This window comes from Coenobita brevimanus, chromosome 27 (assembly GCF_032717465.1).
Source record: "Coenobita brevimanus isolate Jiangsu-jjx chromosome 27, ASM3271746v2, whole genome shotgun sequence".
Lineage (NCBI taxonomy): Eukaryota > Metazoa > Arthropoda > Malacostraca > Decapoda > Coenobitidae > Coenobita > Coenobita brevimanus.
In genome coordinates this window covers 23,869,407-23,896,982 of record NC_136980.1, presented here as the reverse complement: position 1 = coordinate 23,896,982, position 27,576 = coordinate 23,869,407, and the positions used below count along the sequence as shown (strand labels likewise).

Genomic DNA, 27,576 nt, shown 5'->3' with positions numbered 1-27,576 from the left:
TTTTCTCTTCTTCTGGTCCTGAAATTCCTCTCTTTGGTCAATTCAAAGAGTTCTGGAACAGAATTGACACAGATTCCTTCGATCCCTACGATAATGACCTAGATGAAAAATCTCATTTGTGGATTGCCAACAGAGCCGAGGATATTAGACACTTCATACTCAGCCACATGGATCGTGTGCAACCCCGTGATGACTACCTTGAGCTCCTCCAACTGTCTTTGGGTTTCTTCAGCAAGCAGCCAGCACGGATGACCTTTCACCGTCTAGGTGCCTATCACAGAGCATGTTGGATGGCCGAAGGCCTTCATTGCCTCAACATCTTCCTTTTCAGAAATCAACTGAAGGATGCAGCCTCCTTCCCCTTCACATGGCATTTAAAAGGAGGCCATCAAACGCATTTGTTTCTTCCTCATCACCATTTATGTGATGCACTGGTCTGAAGCCCCAAATGCTGTTGACGCTCCCATCAATGATCTCAGTCTCCTGAAGAAGACTGGAGAATTCAAAGAGGTGGATCCTGTTGTAGAAAAGAAGGCACTGGACAAAGTCAAAAGCCACCTCTGGTATCTCAGTGAGGATCTGGCTTCACTAACACTGTATTCTGACAAAGTCTTTGCTGAATAAAAACAGGAAATGCTGAAAAATATGACCACAGCACTGTCGAGGAAGAAAGGTCTGCTCTGTTTGAACATGAAGGCGATTGATAAGGCATCAGATCTGAGAATCTCTAAGTTTATCACCCAGAAGTCGAGAAACCTATTCCAGTGTTTGAAGCTGGATACTCCAACAAGCATCATTGACCTCTGCCCCATACCTGGTGTCATGGCCCACCTTAAAGTGGTCAGTGACACTGCTGAGCGGGCACAAACTGGCAATGGACCACAACAGTGGTCTGACGAAGAATGAAGAAGAACAACAGCTGATCTTCCATGTTGTGCGGCACCAAAGAGCCCTCTACGACTCGACCAAAAAATCCAACAGGTAATAAACTGATTACGCTTGTTGTATAGCTCAAAAATATTGTTTCTTTTTGTACCACATTGTCTTTATCTTTCTCACAATACCCTTCACGTACTTAGATCAGTTAGATTTACAGAATGTAGGGGTAGTGAGGCACGACATTATATTGATAAAAAAAAAAAAAAATGCTTGAATAATTTGTTTGCAAAGTGGAATCTATTGCATACATTGCCCACATAAATATGCAAGTTTTTATTTTCTCCCCTATAATTGCTGAACACTCTTAAATATATATATACATATATATATATATATATATATATATATATATATATATATAGATAGATAGATAGATAGATAGATAGATAGATAGATAGGTAGGTAGGTAGATATAGATAGATAGATATCATACATCATCCAATCCTATGTTGCCCTATGAGGAGCGTAGCGGCCCGGGGCTAGGCAAGTTGGTCCTGCCATTTAAGATGAGAGTCACCAGCCTCACTCATCCCTGAGTGGCATTACATGAGCAATAAACCCCTATCACCCTTTGGATATAAACCTACACAAGCTCAATCCGATTGGAGCGCCATAATTACCCACTAGAGAACATGGCACCAAAATTTGGTTATATGGTTACCCCCCAGCATAGAAAATGGTTTCCTGGAGTACAGGAAATCATTTGGCTTGTCACTCAGTGTAGAGTTACCCACAGGCAGAAATAAGAGGAAAGACTGAAGGAAACAAAGAAGAGGGCGTCTAAAGTCACCCGTAGACAGAAGAACGAGGAAGGAATGAAGGAAAGAAAGATAGAAGAGGATGGAAGGAAAGAAGGGAAGAGAGGAAAGGGCGGACACCTGGGAGCAGCACTGCATCAAGTGAGTAGATGGTGAGTGCCCTCACCTGCGTATATACATATATATATATATATATATATATATATATATATATATGGAAGAACATATGCAGAAGTGAAGTTTAGAATGAATGAAGTAGGTAAGGTGCTGGGAGGAATGAAAAAAGTGTTTAGATGTCGTTCGCTTAGAATGGATGTAAAGAGAAGACTGTATGAGGGTGTTGTGGTACCGACTGCGTTTTATGGGCTGAAACATGGAATATGGGTGTAGCAGAGAGGAAAAGTTTGAATGTAATTGAAATGAGGTGTCTGAGGAGTATGTGCGGAGTGACGCGTATGGATCGAGTGCGAAATGATGAAGTATGAAGGAGAACTGGAGATGTTCGGGAGATGGCTGGTAGAGGTGAGCAGAGGGTGTTGCGATGGTTTTGGCATAAGGAGAGCATGGATAACGAGCGATTGGTGAAAAAGATAACTAGATCTGATGTGAAAGGTGTAAGGCTGAGAGGGAGACCATGAATAGGATGGATGAACAGTGTGAAAAGAGCGCTGGATGCGAGAGGGATGTCTGTTGAGCAAGGAAGAGTGGCTGTGCGTGACAGAAATGAATAGAGAGATACTGTGAATGAATAAATGATGACGCAGCTCTGAGGGGACATTCTCCCGCATTTGGTCTGATCAGCTAGTCAGGTCAGGTGCGGGTAAGGGGATGGGTCTATTATGATGTGGGAGGGGTAAACCAGCTCTGCTGTCGGGCCCTGCTGCAAATGACACTGGTTGCACTGCGCAGTTGACCCTTGTGTGGTGTGATGCGGTGACGATCTGTCCCTTCCCCCCTTTGGGGCTAAGATGCGAATGAATGTGTTTGAATGGATGAGTAAATGAAGAGTGTGTAGTACTGTCTCGGCTACCTCCCTTTCCTTGGGGGAAGCAGCCTAGGTATATACATATATATATATATATATATATATATATATATATATATATATATATATGTATGTATGCTAAAGCATGAGCAAGTGGATCATATTGTCAGAATGATTAGGCCAAAGCTGAGCCTACGAAACAGGGTCAAAGATAAAGGCTATATGGCAGATTAACTTGAACAACTTTTATCCGATCTGAATCAAACGTGGTGGACCGATTAAGACTAAGACAATAACGAAGCTGTTTAATTTTCAGAGTAATCCATCAAGGGCCAAAGTCAGAAGATGAGGTCAGGAATCAAGGTCTGAGTGTGGCAAAACTTTGCGGCACTGCTATGGATAGTGCAAGAACGAATATATGGGATTTAAGAACAATCAGGCGTAGAACAACATAACAAGGCTTTGTCAGTTCTTGACCCATATGTGTCTGTTATTATTTATTTTTTGCGAGGAAGAAGGAACCAAAGGCCACGAGCCCGCAATTGTTGTTCCTTCCAAGAGAAAAACAAAATACAAGAGAGAGTCAAATTTAAGATCCGATCATTTCGAGATGCCTGAACACACCGCGTTTGAAAGACTGGAGATAATAGGAAGTAGGAAATACAGACAGAGGGAGACAGTTTCAGAGTTGACCTGTTGCATAAATGAAGGACTGGGAGTAACGGTTAACTCTTGTATTAGAGAATTGGACAGAAAAGGGATGAGAGTTTGCTGCTAGATGGGTGCTACACGCCTGTCGTAGAGGTGGAGGAATGCATGCAGACAGTTCGGAGGAGCAGTGACCATTGAAGTAGTGAAAGAAAAGAGATAAACATGCAAAAGTGCGACAAAGACACAGAAGTTAACCCACCCCGTCCCGTCAACGTATGGGTACGTTGCAACGATTTGCATTTGCCAGTCCCAGCGACGAACCAGTACGTCGTGCAATTGCAAGGTCCCTAATTTGCAAAATTTTCAATTTTCACGCGTGATTTTTCGTATGTATACACGGGACACATTCCTCTATTCCTCTACAAGATGCCAAGCAGGGACAATGCCTTACACCGCATAACCTCCCCCTCCCCCCCTCATGCCATCGTCTTGGCAAAGGACCTGTTACAAGTGACCTGGCTAGTAAAGATAATCAGGGCCAGAGTGATTCCCCAATCGATGACAATGTGGGGGACAATGTTTACATAGCATTAGAAGAAGAAACAGCCAGAAATAATGATCAGGTAATGTGGCAAAAAAAGGCCAGGTATGGTGATTAGTTAGTGAGTGAAACAATGCTTATAATGCCTTTATTACTGCTTGAAAACCAATATACTTTCATACTACATATACATTCGTACCAAGTAAGTAAATAACTACCGTTTATGAGTGGATAAAATAGTTACCCTTCCATAGAACTCGTTTTCTTTGGTGCCAGCATGTTAGAAAACCCAGTCAGGTAAGGAGGAACTCCTACCTGGATTGGGTACTTCAAACCTCAGGTGAACGATTTCTCTATGAATTTTCGATGTTTCTCACCAAAAGCGAAGGTTTTAGCCAGAAAAAAAAATTCAAAAATACCTCGGGACTGGGGGATGTCGGAGGTGCTGAAAACCTTGGGACGTGACGGGTTAACGGGAGTCAGTAATAGAAGAAGAGTTAATGAGACGAAAAGCCTTTGACTCCACCCTATTGAGAAGAGCTGTATGTGGGGAGCCTCCCCACACATGAGAGTTGTACTCCACACAGGGGCGGATAAAACCCCTGTATAGAGTCAACATTTGTGCAGGGGTAAAGAAGGAATGGAGTCGGCTTAGCACGCCCAATCTCTTAGAAGCAGATTTTACAAGAGATGTAATATGATCTTTCCAAGATAAGTTTCGAGAAAGTGAAACCCCAAGCATGTTCAAGGATGATGCAGGATTAAGCTGAATATTACTAAACATTGGGTATACCTGTGAGACTTTGTTGGGTTGATTGGTGTAAAAACTGAGTTTTTGATGCATTAAAAACAACAAGATTATCTTTACCCCAGTCAGAGATACGAGCCACGTCAGACATTAGGTGTGCCATAGCCTCATCCCTTGTTTGCTGAAGTAACTGCTGAGATGGACGTTGCGGGAACCGAATGGAAAGGTGAAGGGTGGAGTCATCAGCATAAGAGTGGATAGGGTTAGATGTACAGCTTAGAAGGTCATTGATAAATAAAAGGAAGAGAGTTGGTGATAGGACAGAGCCCTGAGAAACACCACTGTTGATAGATCTAGGAGAAGAACGATGCCCGTCTACAACAGCGGCTATAAAACAACCAGAAAGGAATCTAGAGATGAGGGCACAGATAGAAGGGCAGAAACCATAAGAGGGCAGTTTGGAAATTAAAGATTTATGCCAGACTCGATCAAAAGCCTTTAAGATGTCAAGTGTAATCGCAAAGCTTTCACCAAAGTCCCGAAAGGAGGATGACCAGGAGTCTGAAAGGTAGGTGAGAAGATCGCCAGTGGAGCTTCCCTGAAAGAACCCATACTGATGATCAGAAAGAAGGTTGTGGCAGGAGAGATGCTTTAAAATTTTTCGATTAAGAATTGACTTCGAAAACTTTTGAGATACAGGATGTTAAAGCAATTGGTCGATAGTTAGAGGGTTGGGAATGGTCACCCTTCTTTGGGACGGGCTGAATGAGAGCAAACTTCCAGCAAGAAGGAAAGGTACAAGTTGATAGACAAAGGTGATAGAGCTTGCCTAGGCATGGTGTGAGCGCAGAAGCACTGTTCTTGGGAACAACAGGAGGGACTCCATCAGGCCCATATGCCTTATTAGTATTGAGACCAGCAATGGCAGAAAATACATCAGCTGAAGAAATTTTAATGTCAGCCATGAGGAAGTCAGAGGGGGGAAGTCATGGAGGAACAGCACCGGAATCATCTAAGGTGGAATTGGAGGAGAAAGTCTGAGTGAAGAGATCTGCTTTATCAGTAGAAGAAATAGCTACAGAGCCATCAGAGTAGAAAAGAGGAGGGAAGGATGATGAAGTATAGTTGTTAGAAAGGTTTTTGGCAAGGTCCCAGAAGGAGCAGGAAGAATTCGAGTTGGAGAGTTGAGAGCATTTAGTACGGATTAAATTATTTTTAGCAGAGTGAAGAACAGACTTAGCACGATTCCGGGCAGAAACGTATAAAAGATGTGATTCAGGGGTGGGTTGGCTCCGGTACCTTTTATAGGCCCTCTCCTTGTTGCGGACAGCATTAGAACAAACGTGATTATATCAAGGCTTTCTTGCATTAGTCAGAAGATATGAGAAAGGAATGTATGTTTCCATGCCCGAGAAAATAACCTCCGTAATGCGCAAGGCACACTCAGATGGCTCCCGGCCATGGAAGCAATAATCATTCTTGGGAAAATCAAAGAAAAACTGCCTGAGGTCCTCCCAATCTGCAGCTCCAAAATGCCACAGATGACGTTTATTTGGAGAGCCCACAGGCTATACCAGAGCGATAGGACAGGTTAAGGTGATAAGGTTGTGGTAGGAGGAACCCAATGGAGAGAAAAGATTAACAGTGTAAGCAGAAGGATTAGTAGTAAGGAAGAGGTCAAATATGTTGGAGCTCTCTCCAAGGCAGTCAGGGATACGGGTAGGATGCTACACAAGCTGCTCTAGGTCATCAAGGATAGAAAAGGTGTAGGCTTGTTCACCAGGTGGATCACTAAAAGGAGAGGAAAGCCAAAGGTGGTAGTGAACATTGAAATCTCCTAGAATGGAGATTTCAGAGAAAAGAGAAATGGATAGAATGTGTTCCATCGTAGAAGGAAGATAGTCAATGATTTTTTGATAGTCAGTAAAATTAGTAGATAAATAAACAGCACAGATATATTTAGTCAGTGAATGAAAGGAAAGCCGAAGCCAGAGTGTAGAGAATTCAGAAGAATCGAGTTCAGGAACACGAGAATAAGATAGGTCGTTGCGTACATACTGTATAAGCAACAACCACCTTGGGCTTTGAAATGAGTATAGAGAAAGTAGGAGGATACAGAAAAGGGTTTGCTGTCAGTTGCCTCAGACATCTGAGTCTCGGTTAGAAAAAGAAAGTGAGGTTTAGAGAAGGAGAGGTGGTGCTCAACAGAGAGAAATTTTGCAGAAATGAAGAAGAGAGTCAGACAGTGGTTCCAGGCAGTTCGAGTCGTCCAAAACAATTCTGATCCGATCTGGATCACAGTGGGTGGAAGGGTTGAGGGCCAGCAAGTGGGTTGACTTTGAGAGCAAAAATTCTCAAAAGCCTGATCCGATTTGCAACAAACTTAATGCTAGGGTTGAGACAGTGTAGGAATAAATTAATTTGATTTCAAGAACAATTGTCCTAAGGTGAAGGTTACATAAAAGAGTTAAAAGTCTTGTCTTTAGACCATAGCAGGCGCGAGTGCTGCACTCTCTGATGCTTCTTGTTTTCGTTGTTGTGATATTTCGGTAGTTTTAACGATTTTCTCTAGATTCTTATGCTTACTGACATTTTAGCATCTTTCTGACATCAGCTCCAGTAAAATTTACTCTTTGTTATAATTTCTCCACACTATATTAAATCCTCTACTGATAGTCTGTATTAATATCCTAGATCGAATATTAACAGTGAAAGGATACCCGAGACCTTTTTTTAAGCATTTGAAGCTAAAATTTCTCCCAGTTGACCTAGACCTTCTTGTTTTGGCTTCAGTAACAGTGCCCCGATGCATCAGGCTCAAGGGCTGGGTCAAACTGATACCACTCAATCGGTTATGCCTACGATTTTTTCAAAGGGAATTCCATCCTACGTGTGGCTACTGAATGTTGCTGGTGACATTTCTTGGTGACCATGGCTACAAAGGTCCTCGTAGGAGTGCTTTTTAAAAAAGTTTCTGTAGGAAAGTCCCAGAAGCATAACCGTCACCAAAAAAAGGCACAGATATCAGTTGTGTATAACTTCTTTATTAATTAATCCCCGTTGTCACCACTGGCTCCATTTTGTTATACCATCATGACTATTCTTTCTCTAGCATGTTTTCTGTATTTTTTTTCTTTTGTTTTTTGTCCAGGAGTTGTCGGTCAACGAATGAGTTTCAGATTCTTCTCGGGTCGCTTGTTCCTCCCACAAAACTCGTCTTTGTTAAGAGGGGAAAATCCATCCACCCATCCATCATCCAATCCTACATTGCCCCGTGGGGAGCGTAGGAGCCCGGGGCTAGGGAAGTTGGACCTGACATTTAAAATGAGAGCGACAAGCCTCACTCATCCCTGAGTGGGATTAAGTGAGCAATATATCCCAACCAGCCCTTGGATATAAACCTTCACCAGCTTAATCCGATTGGAGCGGAATAATTACCCACTAAACCACCAGGCGCCAAAATTTGGTTATATGGTTACCACCCAGCGTAGTAAATGGTCCCTTGTGTACAGGAAAACATTTGGCTTGTCACTCAGTGTAGAGTTACCCACAGGAAAGAGCAAGAAGAAAAAATGACGGAAAGAAAGACAGAAGGGAGTGTAAAGTCACCCGTAGGCAGAAGGACGAGGAAAGAATGAAGGAAAGACAGAAGAGTATGGAAGGAAAGAAGGATGGAGGAGAGGAAAGAGCAGAATCCCGAGAGCAGCACTACATCGAGTGAGTGGATGGTGAGCGCCCCCACCTACCCGTAGGTAATAGTTGTTTCTCCATAAAGGAAAGGAAAATATGAGTGCCGAATCTTCCCGCGTTTCTTCTTCTTCATGTAAAAACATATTCAGATTAAGACAAATTCCATCATACAGTACATTTGTTTGTGAATCTGACCCCGTTAAATATACTATAATCCTGTGTGTGTGTGTGTGTGTGTGTGTGTGTGTGTGTGTGTGTGTGTGTGTGTGTGTGTGTGTGTGTGTGTGTGTGTGTTTGCAGCCAAAGTCAGAGGACATTGATGAAACTTGACAGGATGGTTGGAATTGGGTCCCAGACAGTTCAGTTTCAATTTCTTGTCGATTGATAACTTCTGAAGGAGTGTTTTGGACCTTAGTAATTGTCCCCATTAATATTACAATACTCACACGTGGAAAAGTCGGCAGAGGGTATTTCCGTGGGATCTCCTGCGTCTTTGGCGAGAGAGAGAGAGAGAGAGAGAGAGAGAGAGAGAGAGAGAGAGAGAGAGAGAGAGAGAGACAGACAGACAGACAGACAGACAGACAGACACAGAAAGAGACAGAGACAGACAGACAGACAGAGACAGAGACAGACAGACAGACAAAGTGGGGGGGGTTGTACACGTACGGTCCAATGTCTGCTACTTGGTTAATGTTAAGAACAGATGATTCTATTCAGCCGAAAGTGGTGGTGGTGGTGGTAGCTGCGATTATGATGGTGGTGCTTATGGTTGCGAAGATGATGATGCTGGTGGTGGTGCTGGTGTTGGTAGCCGTGGTGGTGGTAGTTGCGGTGGTGGTAGCTGTGGTGGTGGTAGTTGCGGTGGTGTTGAAAGTCCTGGTAATTGTACAGAGAAGGCTTTAATTTGGATAAATGATGAGCGGCCTGAATGAGCGGCCTGACAGGGCCACCAGACTCTTGTCATTACCCTCCTTCCGTCGGTTGGAAGTCGACAAGCCACGGGTTCTACTCCCACGCCGTTCATGAGATCTTTGGCTAAACTTTTCCTAGGGTATCTTTAACTAAAACTGAAATAGAGATTTGTATTATGCATTCATCTGTTGCCTGTCGTAGACAGGAATGGACTGAACAGCAAAAAAAGGAATGCCTGTCTTAATGACCCTAATGTAGTGGATACGCATTATTACAACCTTGCTCCTCTTCTTCTGTTTAGTCTCTTGGTTCCCATACTATCTCCATTCATCTTTTCATGGTAGCACCAACTCTAATATTCAGTTTGTACTAACACCAGATGAATCTAATGAGAGCAGGTTAGTCACAATGTAGCTTTTTCACCAGCCCCTGGCGAATGATTTCATTTTTGTGCAATGCTACGGCTCTCTATCCTTCCCATAGTACTTCTTCGTGACTAGCTTCATAATATAACATTTGTATATTTATATATTACTACATCAAAGATAGCAAGGTGGCAATTTTAGTTTATAACAATGCGAAAAACTCTGGACCAATGTTGTTACTCCGTCTTGAATATTTTTCAGAATCATTTTTTTTCCATTGTTTATTTCCAGGTGGAGGTGGGTCATGGAGGGAGGTGGCTGCCCACAAGCGTCATTCAGTGCAGTACTCCACCCTAGTGGGTCCATCCTTTCTCAATGCCTCTGCTCACGCCTACATCCACGCACCCATCGGAAAGACCGCCCACCTCACATGCATCGTCAACAACCTCCACAACTACACCGTACGTATACGCCACTACCTCACATCTTTAGCTTTCATCTTCATTTCATACCTCCTGACTCCGTAAGCGTTTCTGTTTACCTGTCACACTGAGTACTGTATTTTATTACGAGCGCTGGTAGTACGCAGCAGATTATCGCAATCTTTTATTTATACTGGACATTCTTAAACATCTTCATAGAGCGAACTGGCGATCTGTTGTTTAGGATGACCCAAACAGACTGATGGTCATGTATGGGTTCCATCTTGAAGAGGTGGCGGGATTTTTTATTTATTTATTATTATTATTTTCTTATTGATCATGCACTACCAGCATTCTTAGTTAAGATTCCCTTAAATATACTGGACTTCTGCATAACAGCCTCTGACTGCTACATATCCAAGGATGTAAAGTGGGAATCTCTCTCAGTGTTACGTTTTACCTTCGCATTGCCCCAATCCATTTCACTTATAATAGGAGTAGTGTAATCACAACCTGTGACAGTTTCTCGCAGCCAGGTTTGTTTACTCTAAACAAATAATTATTTTTTTTCAATCTACGATAATTAATCAATGTTACTTTCTGATGAGCTGTGTAAAGAAGAAAATAATCTATATTTACCTACATCTGTTATGTTACTTTTCCACAGAGTCGTGTAAAACGCAAGAAATCAGTGTTACAATACTCTCAGGCAGAACCACTTTCCTCTTGTAAATAAATAAATAATAGGGTATGGGATGATACTGCACCCATACTGCATACAGAAATACTCCCTGTAGAGCATTTTTTAAAACCTGATAAAGATTCCTCGCCCCATACGGCTCAGGTGATGGGCAAGTGTAGCCAGTTTGGAGGGTCAGCTTGACTCATACCGAGTTGGTTTATTCTTATCTTATAACTAAGAATCATTTATGTATATGCAACTGTGACTGACTATTTAGGTTGCTTGAGTGGCACAACTGTCAATTAAAAACAAACTGTAATTACAACAGGAAACTAAACCAAAGATTGGTATGAATCCTGGCCCTCAACTCTTGACGAGGTTAGTTTACTCATATCAGATGTAAATGATGCGATACAGTCAGGTCCTACTTCTGCTGCTCCGATGAAAATGGAAATGTAAACTAAACCAGAATTCCGGCCGTGGCGAAAAAGGCACCTTTGTCATCACGCAAAGTAGTTGCACGTATCGTTATCATTCGCGGCTGTTACGTGTTTTTCTCTTTTTACACTTTTTGTCAACAGATTATTCTATTCATCTTCGGGGAAAGTTTTTAACCTGGAGGGGTTAGTTATAGATTTTATACCTCTGTTCACTAAAAGTACCTCGCAGTCCAGGAATATAAACTCGTAATGACAAGAATGCTCTAATTACAGTATAATACGAAAGGGACCACAATAAAAAGTTACAACCATACCCTTATTATGATATTGCAGACAGCATCACTGACGCTTCTCTTATAAGTGTCACGAAAAACGTGGTCAAGAGAGCAGATGCATGTACTCAGAGGAAATGAAGACATCATCAGAATGATGTCTGAGCATTGATTTCTGCTTCATTCACACCGAGTCAGAGCAAGTCATCTTAATCCCTTGAACTCGAGTATGTAATTTAAACTCTCTTGTTGATGCTGTTATACAGTGTATTGTCCCGTTGGAGAGACTTTTGGATCTGAAAGGGCAAGACAGATCTTATATTTATCATTTTAGCATTAGCAAGATAACCCAACCTGAATGGAATCGTCTAGAGATAGTTTGAATAATACAGAAGCAGACGTCTTCTCACTGAAGGAATAAATAAACTGTGCACAGTTTTGAATAAGTCCGTGTTCGGTATTCAGTAAGCTCTCATTAGATCTTCGGAATGTATTTAAAAGTATCACAACTTATGCCATGAAACTAATATTGTAGCTCGATAACATGTACGTCAGCTATAAGGATAGAAGCGGGGTTTTATGTCATTCATTTTGGTAATTTAATTTGAACTTTGTTTTAAAAAGAAGCATATAAAGGGAAATTTATCACAGCTACCTTGCTTACTGTATATGCATATCTGTGTGCTTGTATAAATATTGAGAAAGCTATCAAAAAAAAAATAAATAAATAAATAAATAAAAAATAAAAGTACCATCCCTAGCCCTATTTATGAGTCGGCAGGTGTGCTCCTATGGTAACAGATAGGTCAGACATAGTACCTGATAAAACACAACAGTAGCACATGTTTCATCCACCACATCACTGTGACAACCAGGGCAGCGTCAAGCCCTGCCTGCCACCTACACAACACGTCAACAAGCACTGCGCCAAACACATACTGACAATAGTGATTTCGACCACAGATTACTAGCTAATGTTTACTTGCTCAAATAGTTTCGCGCACAACAAATGTGTAGAATCATTTATCTGAAACTGACGCAGATAAATTGTGACAACAGCTAAGAAGATTCCACCTCAGATAATCCAGATTCATTGTGAAATGCTTCGTGAAAACTGCAAGTTTGTGGGTCTAGGATGTGAAATTCCTAATACAATACCAGGATCTGTACCTACTGTCTACTCACAATGTAATACAAAGCTGTAATTAGGAAATGTGCAGCCTATGTAACTTTGTGTAAATTCGACCTAATTCTATGTTCCTGACTATCCTGCTGTGAACAATAAGATATTGCATTAACATTCAGATAAACGACGTCATCTCTGACTCCCGCTATTGCCTTTGGCCTGTATCTCGACTTTTTTACCACCCACCTCAATGGAGAATCAGGTCACTGATATAAACACTCTCTGGCCTTCAGCATCTCAGCATCCAGTAGATAAATGAGTAGAATTCCATTCACGTCTTAAGCGTGTGCCAAATAATACGAGCTTCCAGCTTAATTCATCTCATCAAGAAGTTATTTTTAAATTGCCAGTCGAATATTCTGTTTCCCACAATGGTAGTGCTTTGGTGGACATCTGTGCTGGTAAGGGGTTGGCAATAGCCAACACCTACTTTGGGCATATGATGATCCACCGGTATACATGGAGAGTGATGAGGAAGATGGATGGTGAACTTGTTGAACGAAAGGCAATGATAGACTACGTGTGTGGGGATGAGCGAATGAGAAGACAAGCGTTGGATGCAAGAGTGTGGAGAGGGTGGGGGAATGGAGTCTCGGACCATCACTTAGTGATGGCCAAGGTAAAGCTGCAAAGAAAATGGTTGAGGAGACGAAGGGGAAGACAGGAGGAAAGAGCTCCTGAGAGAAGAGTGGAGAATTTGCAAGATAGAAAATGTTAGAGTATAAGAGCATAGTGGAAGAAAGATTGGGAAGGTATGAGCTAGAGTAGATGGAAGGGGTGGAAGATGTATGTAAGATATTCAAGGAAGAGATAGGCGCAGAGTGTGAGGTGGTTTGTGGAGTAAGAAGGAGATGCAAGGGTGTGCAAGGGACAGCATGGTGGAATGATGAGATGAAACGAGCTGTGGAACAAAAGAAGAAGGCATATAGTGAATGGTTAGCGAGTAGAGGTAGGGGAGAAGATGAGAGAGAGAAGAGAGAGATATATGTGAACAGGAGAAGGGAGGTGAAGAGACTGGTGAAGGAGAGTAAGAAGAAAGTGGATGAAGAGTTTGGGAGGAATCTGAGTGTGAAATGGAGGGAGAGTAAGAAATTGTTTTGGAAGGAGGTAAAGAAAGTAAGGCAGTGTGAAAGGGGAAATAGTAGGGGAGTGAAAGATAGGAAAAATAGATTGTTGGTGGAGAAGAGAGAGAAATTGAGGAGATGGAAGGAGCACTTTGAGGATCTGTTGAATGTAGAGAGTGAGAGCAGTGCGAGTATAAGTGGTTGGGGAATGGCTGGGAGAAGAAGAGATGAGAGGAGGGAGGAAGAGATCAGTAGGGCGGAAATAGTGGAAGCAATGAAGACGAATAAGTTGGGAAAGGCCCCAGGAATTGATGGAGTGTGTGGTGACATGCTGAGGTATGGGGGTGAGATTTTTGTGGAGTGGATATGGAAGTTGTGTAGATTGGCTTGGGAAGAGGGAAGGGTTCCAGAGGACTGGATATCAGGTATAATTGTTCCTTTATACAAAGGAAAAGGGGAGAGAGAAGTATGTGGTAACCATAGGGGTATTTGTCTTCTTAGTGTGACTAGTAAAATATATGGTAGAATACTCATTGATAGGGTTAGGCATATGACAGAGGAGTTAGTTGGAGAAGAACAAGTGGGATTTAGGAAGGAAAAAGGATGTGTGGATCAGATATTTGTTCTAAGATGTTTAGTGAAGAAGTATCTAGAGAAAGGAAAGAAAGTGTATGCTGCTTTCATGGACTAGGAGAAAGCTTATGACAGAATAGATAGGTAAGGTATGTGGAAGGTATTAAGAATATATGCAGTGGAGGGGAAATTGTTGAGTGCTGTGAAAAGTATGTACGAAGGAGCTAGGGCTACGGTGCGAGTGGATGGTGAGCTGAGTGAGTTCTTTGATCTCAGTGTGGGACTGAAACAAGATTGTGTGATGTCTTCATGGCAGTTTAATATATACATGGATGGGGAACAAGTCAAGAGTGAGAGCAGTGGAAATGAGTTACTTGAGAGGAGCATGTGCAGTGTCATGGAGGGACAGGTTGATGAATGAGAAAGTGAAGGAACGTTGTGGGGTGGATGTGGATGTGGTTGAAAAGATTAGGAGAAATACACTGAGGTGGTTTGGACATGAGGAGAGAATGGAGAATGAAAGACTGACTAAGATGGTGTATGTGGGTGAGGTGGAGGGAGGGAGAGGGAGGGGCAGACAGAGGATGAGATGGAGGGATGGAGTTGAGAGGTATATGAGGGAGGGGGGGGGTAAGTTGGGGGGAGGGTAGTCAAATGGTGGGTGACAGAGTGACTTGGAGGCGTTTTGTCTGTGGCCACCCTTTGCGGGATTAGGGCTTCGGGCTATAGATAGATAGATAGTAATCAGTTGGTTGTCCGTCAGTATGTGTATTACATTAATGAAGACTACGGTTTTGAACGATAACCAATTTCAGTGTTTGAGCTGCAAAATGTTCTCGCCCAGTGTTACTCCACATCTTGCAAACATATATGAAGAATTATGTACGGCACGTAATTACTATCGATCCGAATTGTTGATAACTATGAGAGAGAGAGAGAGAATTACCAGCCACTTATATAAACGAATAATTTTGCTCAACTATTATATAAAGAAAATGAAGCTATTCATGGACAAGACAGACATTCCTGTGTCAGCTAACCAAATGAAAGTAAACCATGATCAGCAATAACATAAATCCGTCTCCTGCCTAGTTGTCCGAGAAGCCACACATGTTTCAATCAACCCAGACAATCCACCCATTCACCCATCCCACCTACCCGCCCGCCCACCCATTTACCGACTATGCCCACCCCCATCCGCAGCTTTAATGTCCACATACCCTGCCGCCCACCTCCCTATCCCACCCACTCGCCCGTGCAACCTACTCATGCGCCCACCCTACCTACTGGCCCACTCACCCAGCCACTCACCTATCAACCCATCCAACCATCCCATCCATCAACCCCACTTATCCATCCTGTCCACCCATCAAACTCATCAACCTTACCCATCCATCCCGCCCACTCAACCATCACTCTGCTCACCCACCCTGTCACTATACCCAAACGCCCATCCACTGTGTCACCCATCCATTTACCCACCCTGTGCACCAACCAACCCACCCAGCCCATCCACCAACCCACAAAGTCCACCCATGAAGCCCACATCACACCACCCACCCCTTCCACCCTAGACATCTACCTTTACCACCTACTTCACCCCTTCCACCCTCCCCACCCACCCAGTCCGCCTACTCCACCCACCCTGGCAGTGAACCAACCCAATCATCATCCTACTCCACCCACTGGGCCAAGCTACACCAGCAACTCTTTACACACACACACACACACACACACACACACACACACACACACACACACACACACACACACAATAAGGCACAGTAATTTAGTAATTATGGAAGTAATAATAATAATAATAATGATAATAATAATAATAATAATAATAATAATAATAATTTCAAGAGTGAATGAGGAATAGAAGGGATGAAAGACAGGAGGAAGTAGTCCATACAGCGAGGGTAGAAATGTTGCAAGAGGAGGAAAAAAAAAAAAAAAAAAGGCAGAATATAAGCGAGACGTGGAGGAGCAATTGAGTAAATATGATTTGGAGTAGATGGAGGAGGTGGAAAGCGTGTGCAAGATAATCACAGAAGAAATCTGTGCAGCATGTGAGGTGGTGTGTGAGGAGAAGAGAAGACGAAAGGGGGTGCAAGGAAGAGCATGGTGGAATGAAGAGGTGGGGAAAGCTGTGCCACAAAAGAAAAAATAATATAATGACTGAATGGGAAGCAGAGGCATTGATCTGTTTGATTTGATTAATTTGTTATGCCTGAAGGCGACAAACCTAGTACAGTGCCATGCGGCCATATGTGAGGTGAGTACAGAGGAACTCGTGCCACGCAGACACGCTGTCTAGCTATAACAAATTAACACCCACCAAAGTGTGGATGACGCATGAGAATAACATCTAGGTTATCATCTTCCAACAAATGTTTACAAGTGTCCACTAATGCGAGTCCGTGTGGTATTAAAATCAGAGACAAGTGGACATTGCAGGCAGTAATGGTCAAGGGTGTTGGCATTGGGTGCATCACACAGCTTACAGGAGGGGAAATGAGGTGCGTTGCCCGCCCCAGCCACCTGCCACACAGGTCGGTAGCCCAGTCTGAGGAGGGCACACACCACGTTATGTCGACGAACCATAAGACCACTGCGACGATATCTATGGGGACGAGAGAGAAAGTGGTCATAATGTTGGATGGATACACTGTGAGCCCCCTCAGCATTTCTACGGTGGAGAATAGGGGAGTGGGCTGCTCTGTGTATTTTCTGCTTGTAGCAAATGGGGGAGGCATTAGTAGCATCCACAGCAGGCGGATCCAGTCCACAGGCAGTCCTTGCAAGGAGGTCAGCGGTGTTGTTGGCTGTGAGACCAATATGAGAAGGAATCCACGGAAAGTGCACCACCAGCGAACAATCGCGGGCAGTGGCCAATTGACGGAGTATCTGTGTAACGAGGTGTTGATATGCAGGCCTGGGAGAGGAGAGGACATGGAGGGCCGGAGCAGAGGCATGGAGGAAGCTGGGAGATGGAAGAGACATTTATATGTAAAGAGCAAGAGAGAGGTGAAAAGATTAGTAAGAGAGAGTAAGAAGAGAATGGATGAAGAATTTGGAAGGAATTTAAGTGTAAAGTGGAGGGAATGTAAGAAAATGTTCCGGAAGGAGGAATATTAGACAGAGGGATTTAAAAGTTAGTAGGGGACTCAAAGATGAAAGTGGCAGGTTGATAATGAAGAAGGGAGAAAAAGTGAGCACATGGAGAGAACACTTTAAGGAACTATTTAACACAGAGAATGAATGTAATGCGGGTGTAAGTGGCTGGAAAATGGCTGGGAGAAGGAGGGAGGTGAAAAGGGAGGAAGAGATCAGTAGGATGGAAGTAGTGGAAACAATGAAGAAAGTCAAAATGGAGACAGCCCCAGGAATTGATGGAGTGTGTGATGAAATACTGAATTATGAGGGAGAGATAGTAATAGAATGGATGAGGAAGATGTGCAGATTGGCCTGGGGGGAAGGTAGAGTCCCGGTGAATCAGAAGCCAGGTATAATTATTCCCCTACACAAAGGAAAGGGGGGAAAAGAAGTGTGTGGTAATAATAGGGGCATTTGTCTTCATAGTGTAACTGGAAAAGTATATGGTAGGATACTTATTGACAGAGTTAGGGAAATAACAGAGGGATTAGTTGGAGAAAAACAAGGAGGCTTTAGGAAGGGAAGAGGTTGTGTAGATCAGATATTCATTCTTAGATCGTTAGTGGAAAAGTTTCTAAAGAAGGAAAAGAAGTTGTATGTGGCCTTCATAGATTTGGGGAATGCATAAGGCAGAGTGGATAGACATGGAACTTGTAAAATATTAAGAATACTGAGTACAGTATATGGGAAGTTGTTGAATACCGTGAAGAGTGTATATGATGATGTTATGGCTGCAGTGCATGTCGATAGTAAACTGAGTGAATTTTTCTATTTGAGGGTTGGACCGAAACAGAGATGTCATGTCACCATAGTTGTTCAGTCTGCATATGGATGGGGTTATGAAAGAGGTACTGTTGTCTCAAGGTATTTCTTTACCCCCCTACAGTGACCGTGGCGTACATGTGGCAACGCTGGACAGGTTCGGTTCACACATAATACAACGTTTCGAAACACCGGTATGCCGTGAGGACTGAAGCTTGCATGACGACCACTCGGACATTTACAAGCAGCGCAACTGTGTATGAGGTGATATACCTTGGAAATATGAACCCACATGTGGCAAGTCTGTTAACCCGAGGCCTCCCATCGACGTATGGGTACGTTGCAACATTTTACATTTGCCAGTCCTGTTGATGTACTGGTACATCGCGCAATTGCAAGGTTCATAATTTGCACAATTTTCAATTTTCATGCGTGATTTTTCATATGTATACATGGGACACCTTCCTCTATTCCTCTAAAAGATGCCAAGCAGGGACAATGCCTTACACTGCATAACCTTCCCCCCCCACACGCCATTGTCTCGGCAATTCATCTGTTACCAGTGACCTGGCCAATAAAGACATTCAGGGCCTGAGTGATTCTCCAATCGATGACAGTGTGGAGGACAAAGTTTACATAGCATTAGAGGAAGAAACAGTCAGAAATGATGATCAGGTAATGTGGCAAAAGAAAGTCAGGTATGGTGATGAGTTAGTGAGTGAAACAATGCTTATAATGCCTATATTACTGTTTGAAAACCAATATACTCTCGTACTACATATAAATTCGTACCAAGTAAATAAATAAATACCGTTTATGAGTGGTGTGAAATAGTTACCCTCCCATAGAACTCGTTTTCTTTGGTGCCAGCCTGTTAGTAAACCCAGTCAGGTAAGGAAGTACTGCTACCTGTATCGAGTATTTTAAACCTCAGGTGTGATTTCTCTATGAAATTTCGATGTTTCTCATCAAAAGCGGAGGTTTTAGACAATTTTTATTTTTTTTCGAAAATACCTTGGGATTGGGGGGTATCAGAGGTGCGAAATAGCTCGGGACGTGACAGGTTAAATGCCACGAGTTTAAATTGATTATCATTTATGACAGTGTGCTATTATACCACATACCAATTAGTCTGACCAGGCATGTATGGCAACACTGTTACTGCTGAGATTCTGATTGGCTGGAGGTGTTTGTTCGATTTCGTTGTTGCTTAAACGATACTCTATTATGTGATACTAAGTTTTTCGACAGTACAATCGTCAAAAGCAATATGAAATCTGATATATACTTAACAACATTGAAAATTTCGTAGGAAGATAGAAATATGATTCAACAAAATATTATATTAGTCCAAGCCAAGGTCAGCATTCGAACAAGTCCTTTACGTCTCCTGGGCTCCGTAATATAACAGAAAATTAAGGAAACCTGTTTAATCTAAGCATTGATATATGACACATTTAAATTATAAGATTGGTCCGCATCCTTAAATTGTACCACAACTCTGAATAATTAAAAATTCCAATGAAAAGATGATTCTGCGAGGAGGGAAGTTTGAAGAAATCGCGAAAACCAAAGTAGGCTAAAGGGAAACTATTTCATTGTATCTCCTCTGTTATCACAGTACGGACTGATCTTATAATTTATATGTGTTATACCAATGCTTAGATTAAGCAGGTTTCCTTAATATTCTGTTATATTACGGAAGGCTGGAGACGTAAAGGATTTGTTCGAATGGTGACCTTGGCCTGGACTATAATATAAAACTTTGTTGACTCATATTTCTATCTTCCTACGAAAATGTCATTGTTGTTAAGTATATAACGGATTTCACATTGCTTTTAACGATTGTATTGTCGAAAAACTTAGTATCACATCTGATAATAAAGAGAGTATCGGTTTAAGCAACAACGAAATCGAACAAACACCTCCAGCCAATCAGAATCTCAGCAGGAACAGTGTTGCCATACATACCTGGCCAGATTAAATGGTATGAGGTATAGTATAAATGATACATAATATTACTCGCCAAATAAAAATTTATAACAGCATTACCATTACGTGTAGCGAAGATAGGGCCTGGTGGCTGTTAGTTATCCTTAATTATGTTATTTAGTGATTTATTATATGACGTTGATGGTAGCAAAAAGTCTTATATGGGTGCCATATGGGATTATGGGTTTTAGTTATCTTATTAAAGATAACAGAGCTACACCTAATCTATGGAGCTCATTAACTTCAACGCAGCGTTCACGACCACCACTGACCGATTATCATGCAGCTATACTCGAAAATTGCAGAGAGAAAGGGAGAGAGAACATTGTGTCTCATAAAATGTGAAAAGAAATCCAGTGTATTATTTAACCGTCTTGTATGAGGCCAGTTTAGCATATTTTGCCTAATTCGACCAATGTCACATCTTTTTAGGTCTTTCTGCATATAGTAGGTATTTTAGATCTATTAAAGTTACATATAAATCACTAATTATTTCAGGGTAAATAAAACAGATATTGAGGACCAATAATGAATTTTCAGCATTGCAAAACGACCTGTTAGGTCTTGAGTCGGTTTGAGACCCACCATTGAAAATTCTTAGCTTCACCCCTGGTAAGAATTACTTAGGGCAACTATTATGTATAGTTTTAACTTATCAGGTTTTTTTATCGCCTCATTTTCCTTAATATATTATCAGGAGAGAGACAGGTGTGCCACAAAATGGTACGTGTGCCAAGCATCCACTCTCTTCTCTCATCGCGCATCCTGTATACACACCTCTGTGGTCCCACCCTCGTTAACCCTTCAGATATGTTAAGGTTTCCATCTTTTCTTAACAGTGCGAACATTAAGTTTATTACCTTGCGTAATGCTTCTGAACATGTTATTTTGTATACACCATATGCATTAGGTAGGCCTATATGTTTATTATTACTAGTATATGATGCAACGACTTACAGTGATATTATTATAACCTTTACTGAGGGGTATGTAAATAAAAGACATTTGCAAAAACCAGATTTTTTAATAGGAATACAGTATTTGTTCATCCCCATTGACAAATAATATAGAGTAATAAAGGAATATATGGAGTAGATGGGAAGTTGTTGAATGCTGTGAAGAGTATGTATGATGGTGCGAAGGCTGCAGTGCGTGTGGATGGTGAACTAAGTGAATTTTTCTCTTTGAAGTTGGTTTGAAACAAGGATGTGTCTTGTCTCCATGGTTGTTCAATCTGTACATGGATGCGGTAATAAAAGAGGTACAAGGTAGGGTAGTGGATGTTGGAGTGGCCCTGGTGAGAGAGGATAGTGTTCGGAAACTCCCTGTACTGTTGTTTGCAGATGATACTGTGTTGTTAAGTGAAGACGAAGGGGAGCTGCAAGGCTTGGTGGATGAGTTTGAGAGAGTGTGTAAGAAACGGAACCTAAAGGTGAATGTAGGGAAGAGTAAAGTGATGGTCTTTGAGAGAGGTGAAGTTAGTGAATGTACAGCGAGGTTAGATGGTGAGGAATTGGAAAATGTGAGTACGTTTAAGTATTTGGGTAGTGTGATGAGTAAGGATGGAGGTTTGGAGGGTGATGTGCTTGAAAGGGTACAGCAGGGAAGAAAGGTTGCTGGTTCCTTGAAAGCAGTGATAAGAAACAGGGAAGTGAGCATGGAAGTGAAAAAGTTACTGCATGACAGTATTGTGATACCAACTCTAACGTACGGAAGTGAAGCTTGGACATTGTTGGAAGGACACAAGTCAAGAGTGAGAGCAGTGGAAATGAGTTATTTAAGAGGAACCTGTGGAGTCACGTGGAGAGACAGGCTGACGAATGAGGATATAAAGGAGCGTTGTGGTGTGGATGTGGATGTGATAGGAAACGTTATGAGGAACACACTGAGGTGGTTTGGCCATGTGGAGAGGATGGAGGGTGAAAGACTGACGAAGAGAGTGTATGTGAGTGAGGTGGAGGGGGGAAGAGGGAGGGGGAGGCCGAGGATGAGATGGAGGGATGGGGTGGAGAGGTATATGAGAGAGGGGGGTGTGAGTTGGGAGCAAGGGAGTGAAATGGCGGGGGACAGGGCGACTTGGAGGCGATTTGTTTGTGGCCACCCCAAACGGGATTGAGGCGTCTGGCAATAGATAGATAGATAGAATAAAAGTATACTAACATGCATGAAGGAGGATTGCCTGATGTCTTGTAATTTATGGTTGCCGTATGTAAACCTTTCCAGTCTAAGACCAATGTCAAACATTCCTATAGGTGTGAAAGAATTGCCAAAACATCTACAGTTCTACACCATCTAACATGTACAGTGGGAGCCGACGTATTCTCGACGTAATTCCCCCTGAACTGTAAATGTCAAGCCATTAGTATTTCGTCCACCCACCGTTAGCTGCTATTACATCCTGTAATCTGTTTGGAAATGAAGCCACGTTGTTATAAACAATCTGCGGACTTCTGCGGAAAAGCTCCCATTCATCTTTAGCGTGCTGGAGCAGGTGCGCCAAGGACCATTCCCGACCAGGCTCCCAGGAATTAATCACATTCCCCCATACATTTTCGATCGGGTTAAGGTCACATCTCTTGCTTGGCCAGTTGAGGAGGTGGATGTCGCACTGTTCGTCGAACCCTCGTCTGATAATTCTTGCTCTATGAATGGGAGAGTTATCCTCCAAACACACGGCACATAAAAATAATCTTTTCAGTCCGGGGACGTGTTTTTCGCCGTGTTATTATTTTACTACAGTTACCGTCACACAGTACTTCTAGTCAATAAGTAAAATCTTTACTTGTAGTGATGATGTTATGCAATCATTTATAATGCAAAAATTTTGCTACATCCTAGCGAGAGATGTAGAAATATTTAAAAACTTAAGTCTTGTATACTACAGTGCAGTTTGTAAATACAATGTTTATCTAGAACAGATTGCAGCACTAGTGAAATACATAGTTTAATAAATACCGGTAATCACCTAGCACAGCATACTTAACCAATTATACCTGCATGAACATAAAGGGTCCGTCGTCTAGGAGACGGCGTACGGAGGGACCATGACTTTTTCCAAAAATTCCAAATACTGGTCAGCTGTAAATCACCCTGTGATTTCCGTCAACTCTCCCACACCATAAAGATGGATCCACCCCCATACATTGCATGTGTCATAAAATGACTTTGTAGTTGCTTGTAGAGAAGTTATATATATATATTAGACTTGTGGACGAGCGGTTGTTATACTTGAGTAGCTTTGTAAGTAGATAATCTTCTTTCCCATTTGTCGTGCAATGACAGGAGAGGTAAAGAATAGTATGGGACTATTTTTATTTGTCTAGGAAATATTAACAAGTCTCTCACACAGAGCGAAGTATAAAATAGCGTCCCGCTAGCTATCTCTCTGTCTCGCTCTCTCTGTCTCTCTCTCAAGTTGCTAAGCCCTTCTCCCTGCGACCTGTCTGTTCTATGGCTAGCTTCCTTCTGAGCTCTCTTTCCTAAATTCTGGTGAAACAGGAGTCGTATCACGTGTATTCCCTGTGATTGGAAAGTTCTAGAAGCCTGTGTGTGAGTATGTGTGTATGTGTGTGTATGGTCAACAAGGCTTTGTTCACCGGTGAATTGCTGACAACTAACTGCATCATCTCCTTACTGGCTACTTCGTAATCTGTCGTCAGCTTTTCCTCAGTGTAACTTGCAAGATCATTTCCCATTCCCAGGCTCGCATAGAGCTGTCTATCTATCTATTTATCTATCTATCTATTATGATTTGTAATTATAATATGGAGTCCTAATATATGCTCGGTCACGCGAAAATGGCGTACCATCGACAGTTAATAGTCATAACATAAATATACATATTATATACACATTATAATGAACTTATAAGCTAATTAAGTGAAATACATAATATTGTAAAAGTAACATAATTGTATGAATATTATATACATATAATATTTATAGTAAATAGTGATTATTCAGTAATATTACATTTTAAACAAGTTGTATACATATCTGAATAAATGCAATGGTTGTTGTATAAACATTTTGTAAAATGTGTATGTATAACAGACATACGCATATAATTGTACAATGGTAATACTGCTAGGTTATACATTACATATTGAGTTATCACTTTAGTAATGTCTAATATTTCACCTAACTTGTATGATGATACTGGTAATACAGAATTGTGCTATAGTTGTATGACTTATAATATTGTAATAACATTGTGGTAATACATAATTGTAACACTTTATGAATTGTTACAAAATATTGTGGTAATGCATAATTGTGTTGGCCTTATAATTGTAGTTACATTTTGTTAATGCAACTGTTACATAAGTGTCTTGGCCTTATAATTGTAGTTAAAGTTACATAAAAGTTACATCTTGTTAATGCAACTGTTAATTGGAAAAGTGTAACATAATGCAATCGTTTGTCGTTACATAATTGTTACATATCGTTTGTAGTTACATAATTGTAGTTAAAGTTACATAAAAGTTACATCTTGTTAATTCAACTGTTACATAAATGGTACATATTGTTTGTAGTTACATAATTGTAGCAAGTGTAACATAATGCAATCGTTTGTCGTTACATAATTGTTACATATCGTTTATAGTTACATAATTGTAATAAGTGTAACATAATGCAATCGTTTGTCATTACATAATTGTAATATGGAGTTACATAATTGTTACACATCGTTTGTAGTTACATAATTGTAATAATTGCAGTCCTAACATATGAATCCGGTCATGCTGCGGTCGATGATAGTGATGATGTGACATGCCACTGGCTCGTGGAGACAACAATCTGCTTTTTGTTTCACTTATAGAAGGAGTTTATGTGGTATTTTGACATATGTAGTAACACTTACACTTATTTTCATTTGTTTGTTATGTGATCTTACTCTATTTCTCTCTTTTTTCATTCTTACTTTTTCTTTCTTTCTTTCTTTTTTTTTTTTTGTATGTATTGATTTTCTATAGTTTGTTTTTCTTCACTTGTGTACGCTTTTTCTATGTTGTTCATGGTTGCATAATTACTGGCTAATTTCCTTGGGATACTTTTTTAAAGTTTAGTTTATATTGCACAGATATTATTGAAAATGATATTATATAGTCCCATATTTTATTTTATATAAAAAATATATATACACTATATACAGTATTAACTATATACACTGACTTGTTGTTCACTTGTACCTATCGTGGGCAATATATGTGTCAGCACTGTGTGGAAATCATTGTCTTCACGATTGTGTTGAAGATGTTCACTCTTGCTAACGTCATTTGTGTTGGCCATTTTGTTTTCTCTAGTTTACCTTGTAACTTAATTTATATGTTTCCACTAGGTGGCTTTAATTAATAAATGTTTAATACAGTTCTTTTAATCGCTCACTGAGTAACTGTGATGGTATATTTTCTTTATCACTTTGTAGATATAATAATGTATAGCTGTATGTATGTAACACATATTTTATGTAGGTATAAATGGTAACACTCGTTGGTAGTAAATAAATGTTATAATAAATGAATGAATATATACAGTGTAGAATATTTATTGTTGGTGCAAGTATTTAATGATTGAATTATGAAGATAATTGAAGTAGGTATATGAATTTAAGTTGTAACTATACAGCACGTTTTATATGTTTGTGCAGAAGCTTATTGTCTATCACTGTGTATTGTATAAATGAAGTAACTATGTAACTCACTAATTTTTACCGTGGTGGGAATGGTGTGAGTGGTGGTGCAGGTGGTGAGTTGACTGACGTGGCGTCTTTTCAGCAAGCACGCATGATGACGTCGACTTCCCACACTGGTAGCTGTTGTGAGTAAATGAGTAGCGATGAGTAACTTGAGTGAAGACGAGTGAGTAGGATGAGTTATGAGTCGTGTCTCACTATTCGTTTGTTTGTTCCGTTTTTCTTCCTCGAGGTATTCGTGGTCCTTTATTCTTGTGATTTATTCGTTGTAGGATGAAGACTGCTGCTACTTGTAGGTGTGTATAGAAGATTATACAGACGACTTGTAGAGTTGTTACTTGTAGTCGATTGTAGATGGTTGTAGTTTGTTGGTTCGTCATAGAAATTTCAAGATTGTTTGTATCAGTACTTTGTTAAACTACTGGCAAGACGTCGTGTGATCACTTCTACATCAGCATGATGATCGTGGAGACGGAGGGGGCTGGTTGGAGAGAATACTGTCAGGAGCTGGTTGTAAGTTGTTGGTTGTGAGAGGTATTTTTTTGTTTTCAGTCTTGATATTTTGTAGGAATTCACTGTTGATTCGTAGACAAGGTTCGTATCCCACCGCTGCCACCAGATGTCATAAAATGACTTTGTAGTTGCTTGTAGAGAAGTTATATATATATATTAGACTTGTGGACGAGCGGTTGTTATACTTGAGTAGCTTTGTAAGTAGATAATCTTCTTTCCCATTTGTCGTGCAATGACAGGAGAGGTAAAGAATAGTATGGGACTATTTTTATTTGTCTTGGAAATATTAACAAGTCTCTCACACAGAGCGAAGTATAGAGTCCCGCTAGCTATCTCTCTGTCTCGCTCTCTCTGTCTCTCTCTCAAGTTGCTAAGCCCTTCTCCCTGCGACCTGTCTGTTCTATGGCTAGCTTCCTTCTGAGCTCTCTTTCCTAAATTCTGGTGAAACAGGAGTCGTATCACGTGTATTCCCTGTGATTGGAAAGTTCTAGAAGCCTGTGTGTGAGTATGTGTGTATGTGTGTGTATGGTCAACAAGGCTTTGTTCACTGGTGAATTGCTGACAACTAACTGCATCATCTCCGTACTGGCTACTTCGTAATCTGTCGTCAGCTTTTCCTCAGTGTAACTTGCAAGATCATTTCCCATTCCCAGGCTCGCATAGAGCTGTCTATCTATCTATTTATCTATCTATCTATTATGATTTGTAATTATAATATGGAGTCCTAATACATGTGATGTGCCCACTTTTTGCCAGTTATAAATATGTTGTTGCTGATAACGTGTGTTGTTTGGATGCTAACAGTGCAGACGATCATGGAAATGTTTTTTCATTGGAAAAAACTACATGGCCCAGTTCCTCTAGATCCATATGAACATGCTGTTGTGCCAATTCCAGGCGTGCTTGTTGATGTCGATCGTTTAATATTCCCTTAATAGCCGTAGATCTGTGGTGCACCCCCGCCTCGTGCATCCTGCTGTAGACTGTCCCGGCTGAAACATCAAGTCCCAGGCTATCTCGCAGTGAAACTGCATTTGTCAGTGGGGATTGTCTAACCACCTCAAGGATTCGTCCGTCATCGGCCGGGGTAGTTTTTCTGGGTCTGCCACATCTGGGTTGATCACTTAGATTCCCTGATTCTTCCCATCTCCTCCACCAAAGTCTGACAGTGGGTTTGGACACTCCAAGTTCCCTTGCAATGGCAGCGATACTCATCCCAGACTCCTT

General features: G+C 41.3%; 1 protein-coding gene across 1 annotated transcript in view; it reads left to right on the top strand.

Moving 5' to 3' along the window:
- Positions 1 to 426: 426 nt before the first annotated feature.
- LOC145394507 (uncharacterized) overlaps positions 427 to 27,576 on the top strand; it is a 106,163-nt gene continuing 79,013 nt past the window's right edge. Inside the window, exons 1-2 of the mRNA XM_080268352.1 lie at positions 427 to 571; positions 9,881 to 10,050. Coding sequence (XP_080124478.1) covers positions 427 to 571; positions 9,881 to 10,050 — 315 coding nt within the window. The remainder of the gene's footprint in view (positions 572 to 9,880; positions 10,051 to 27,576) is intronic.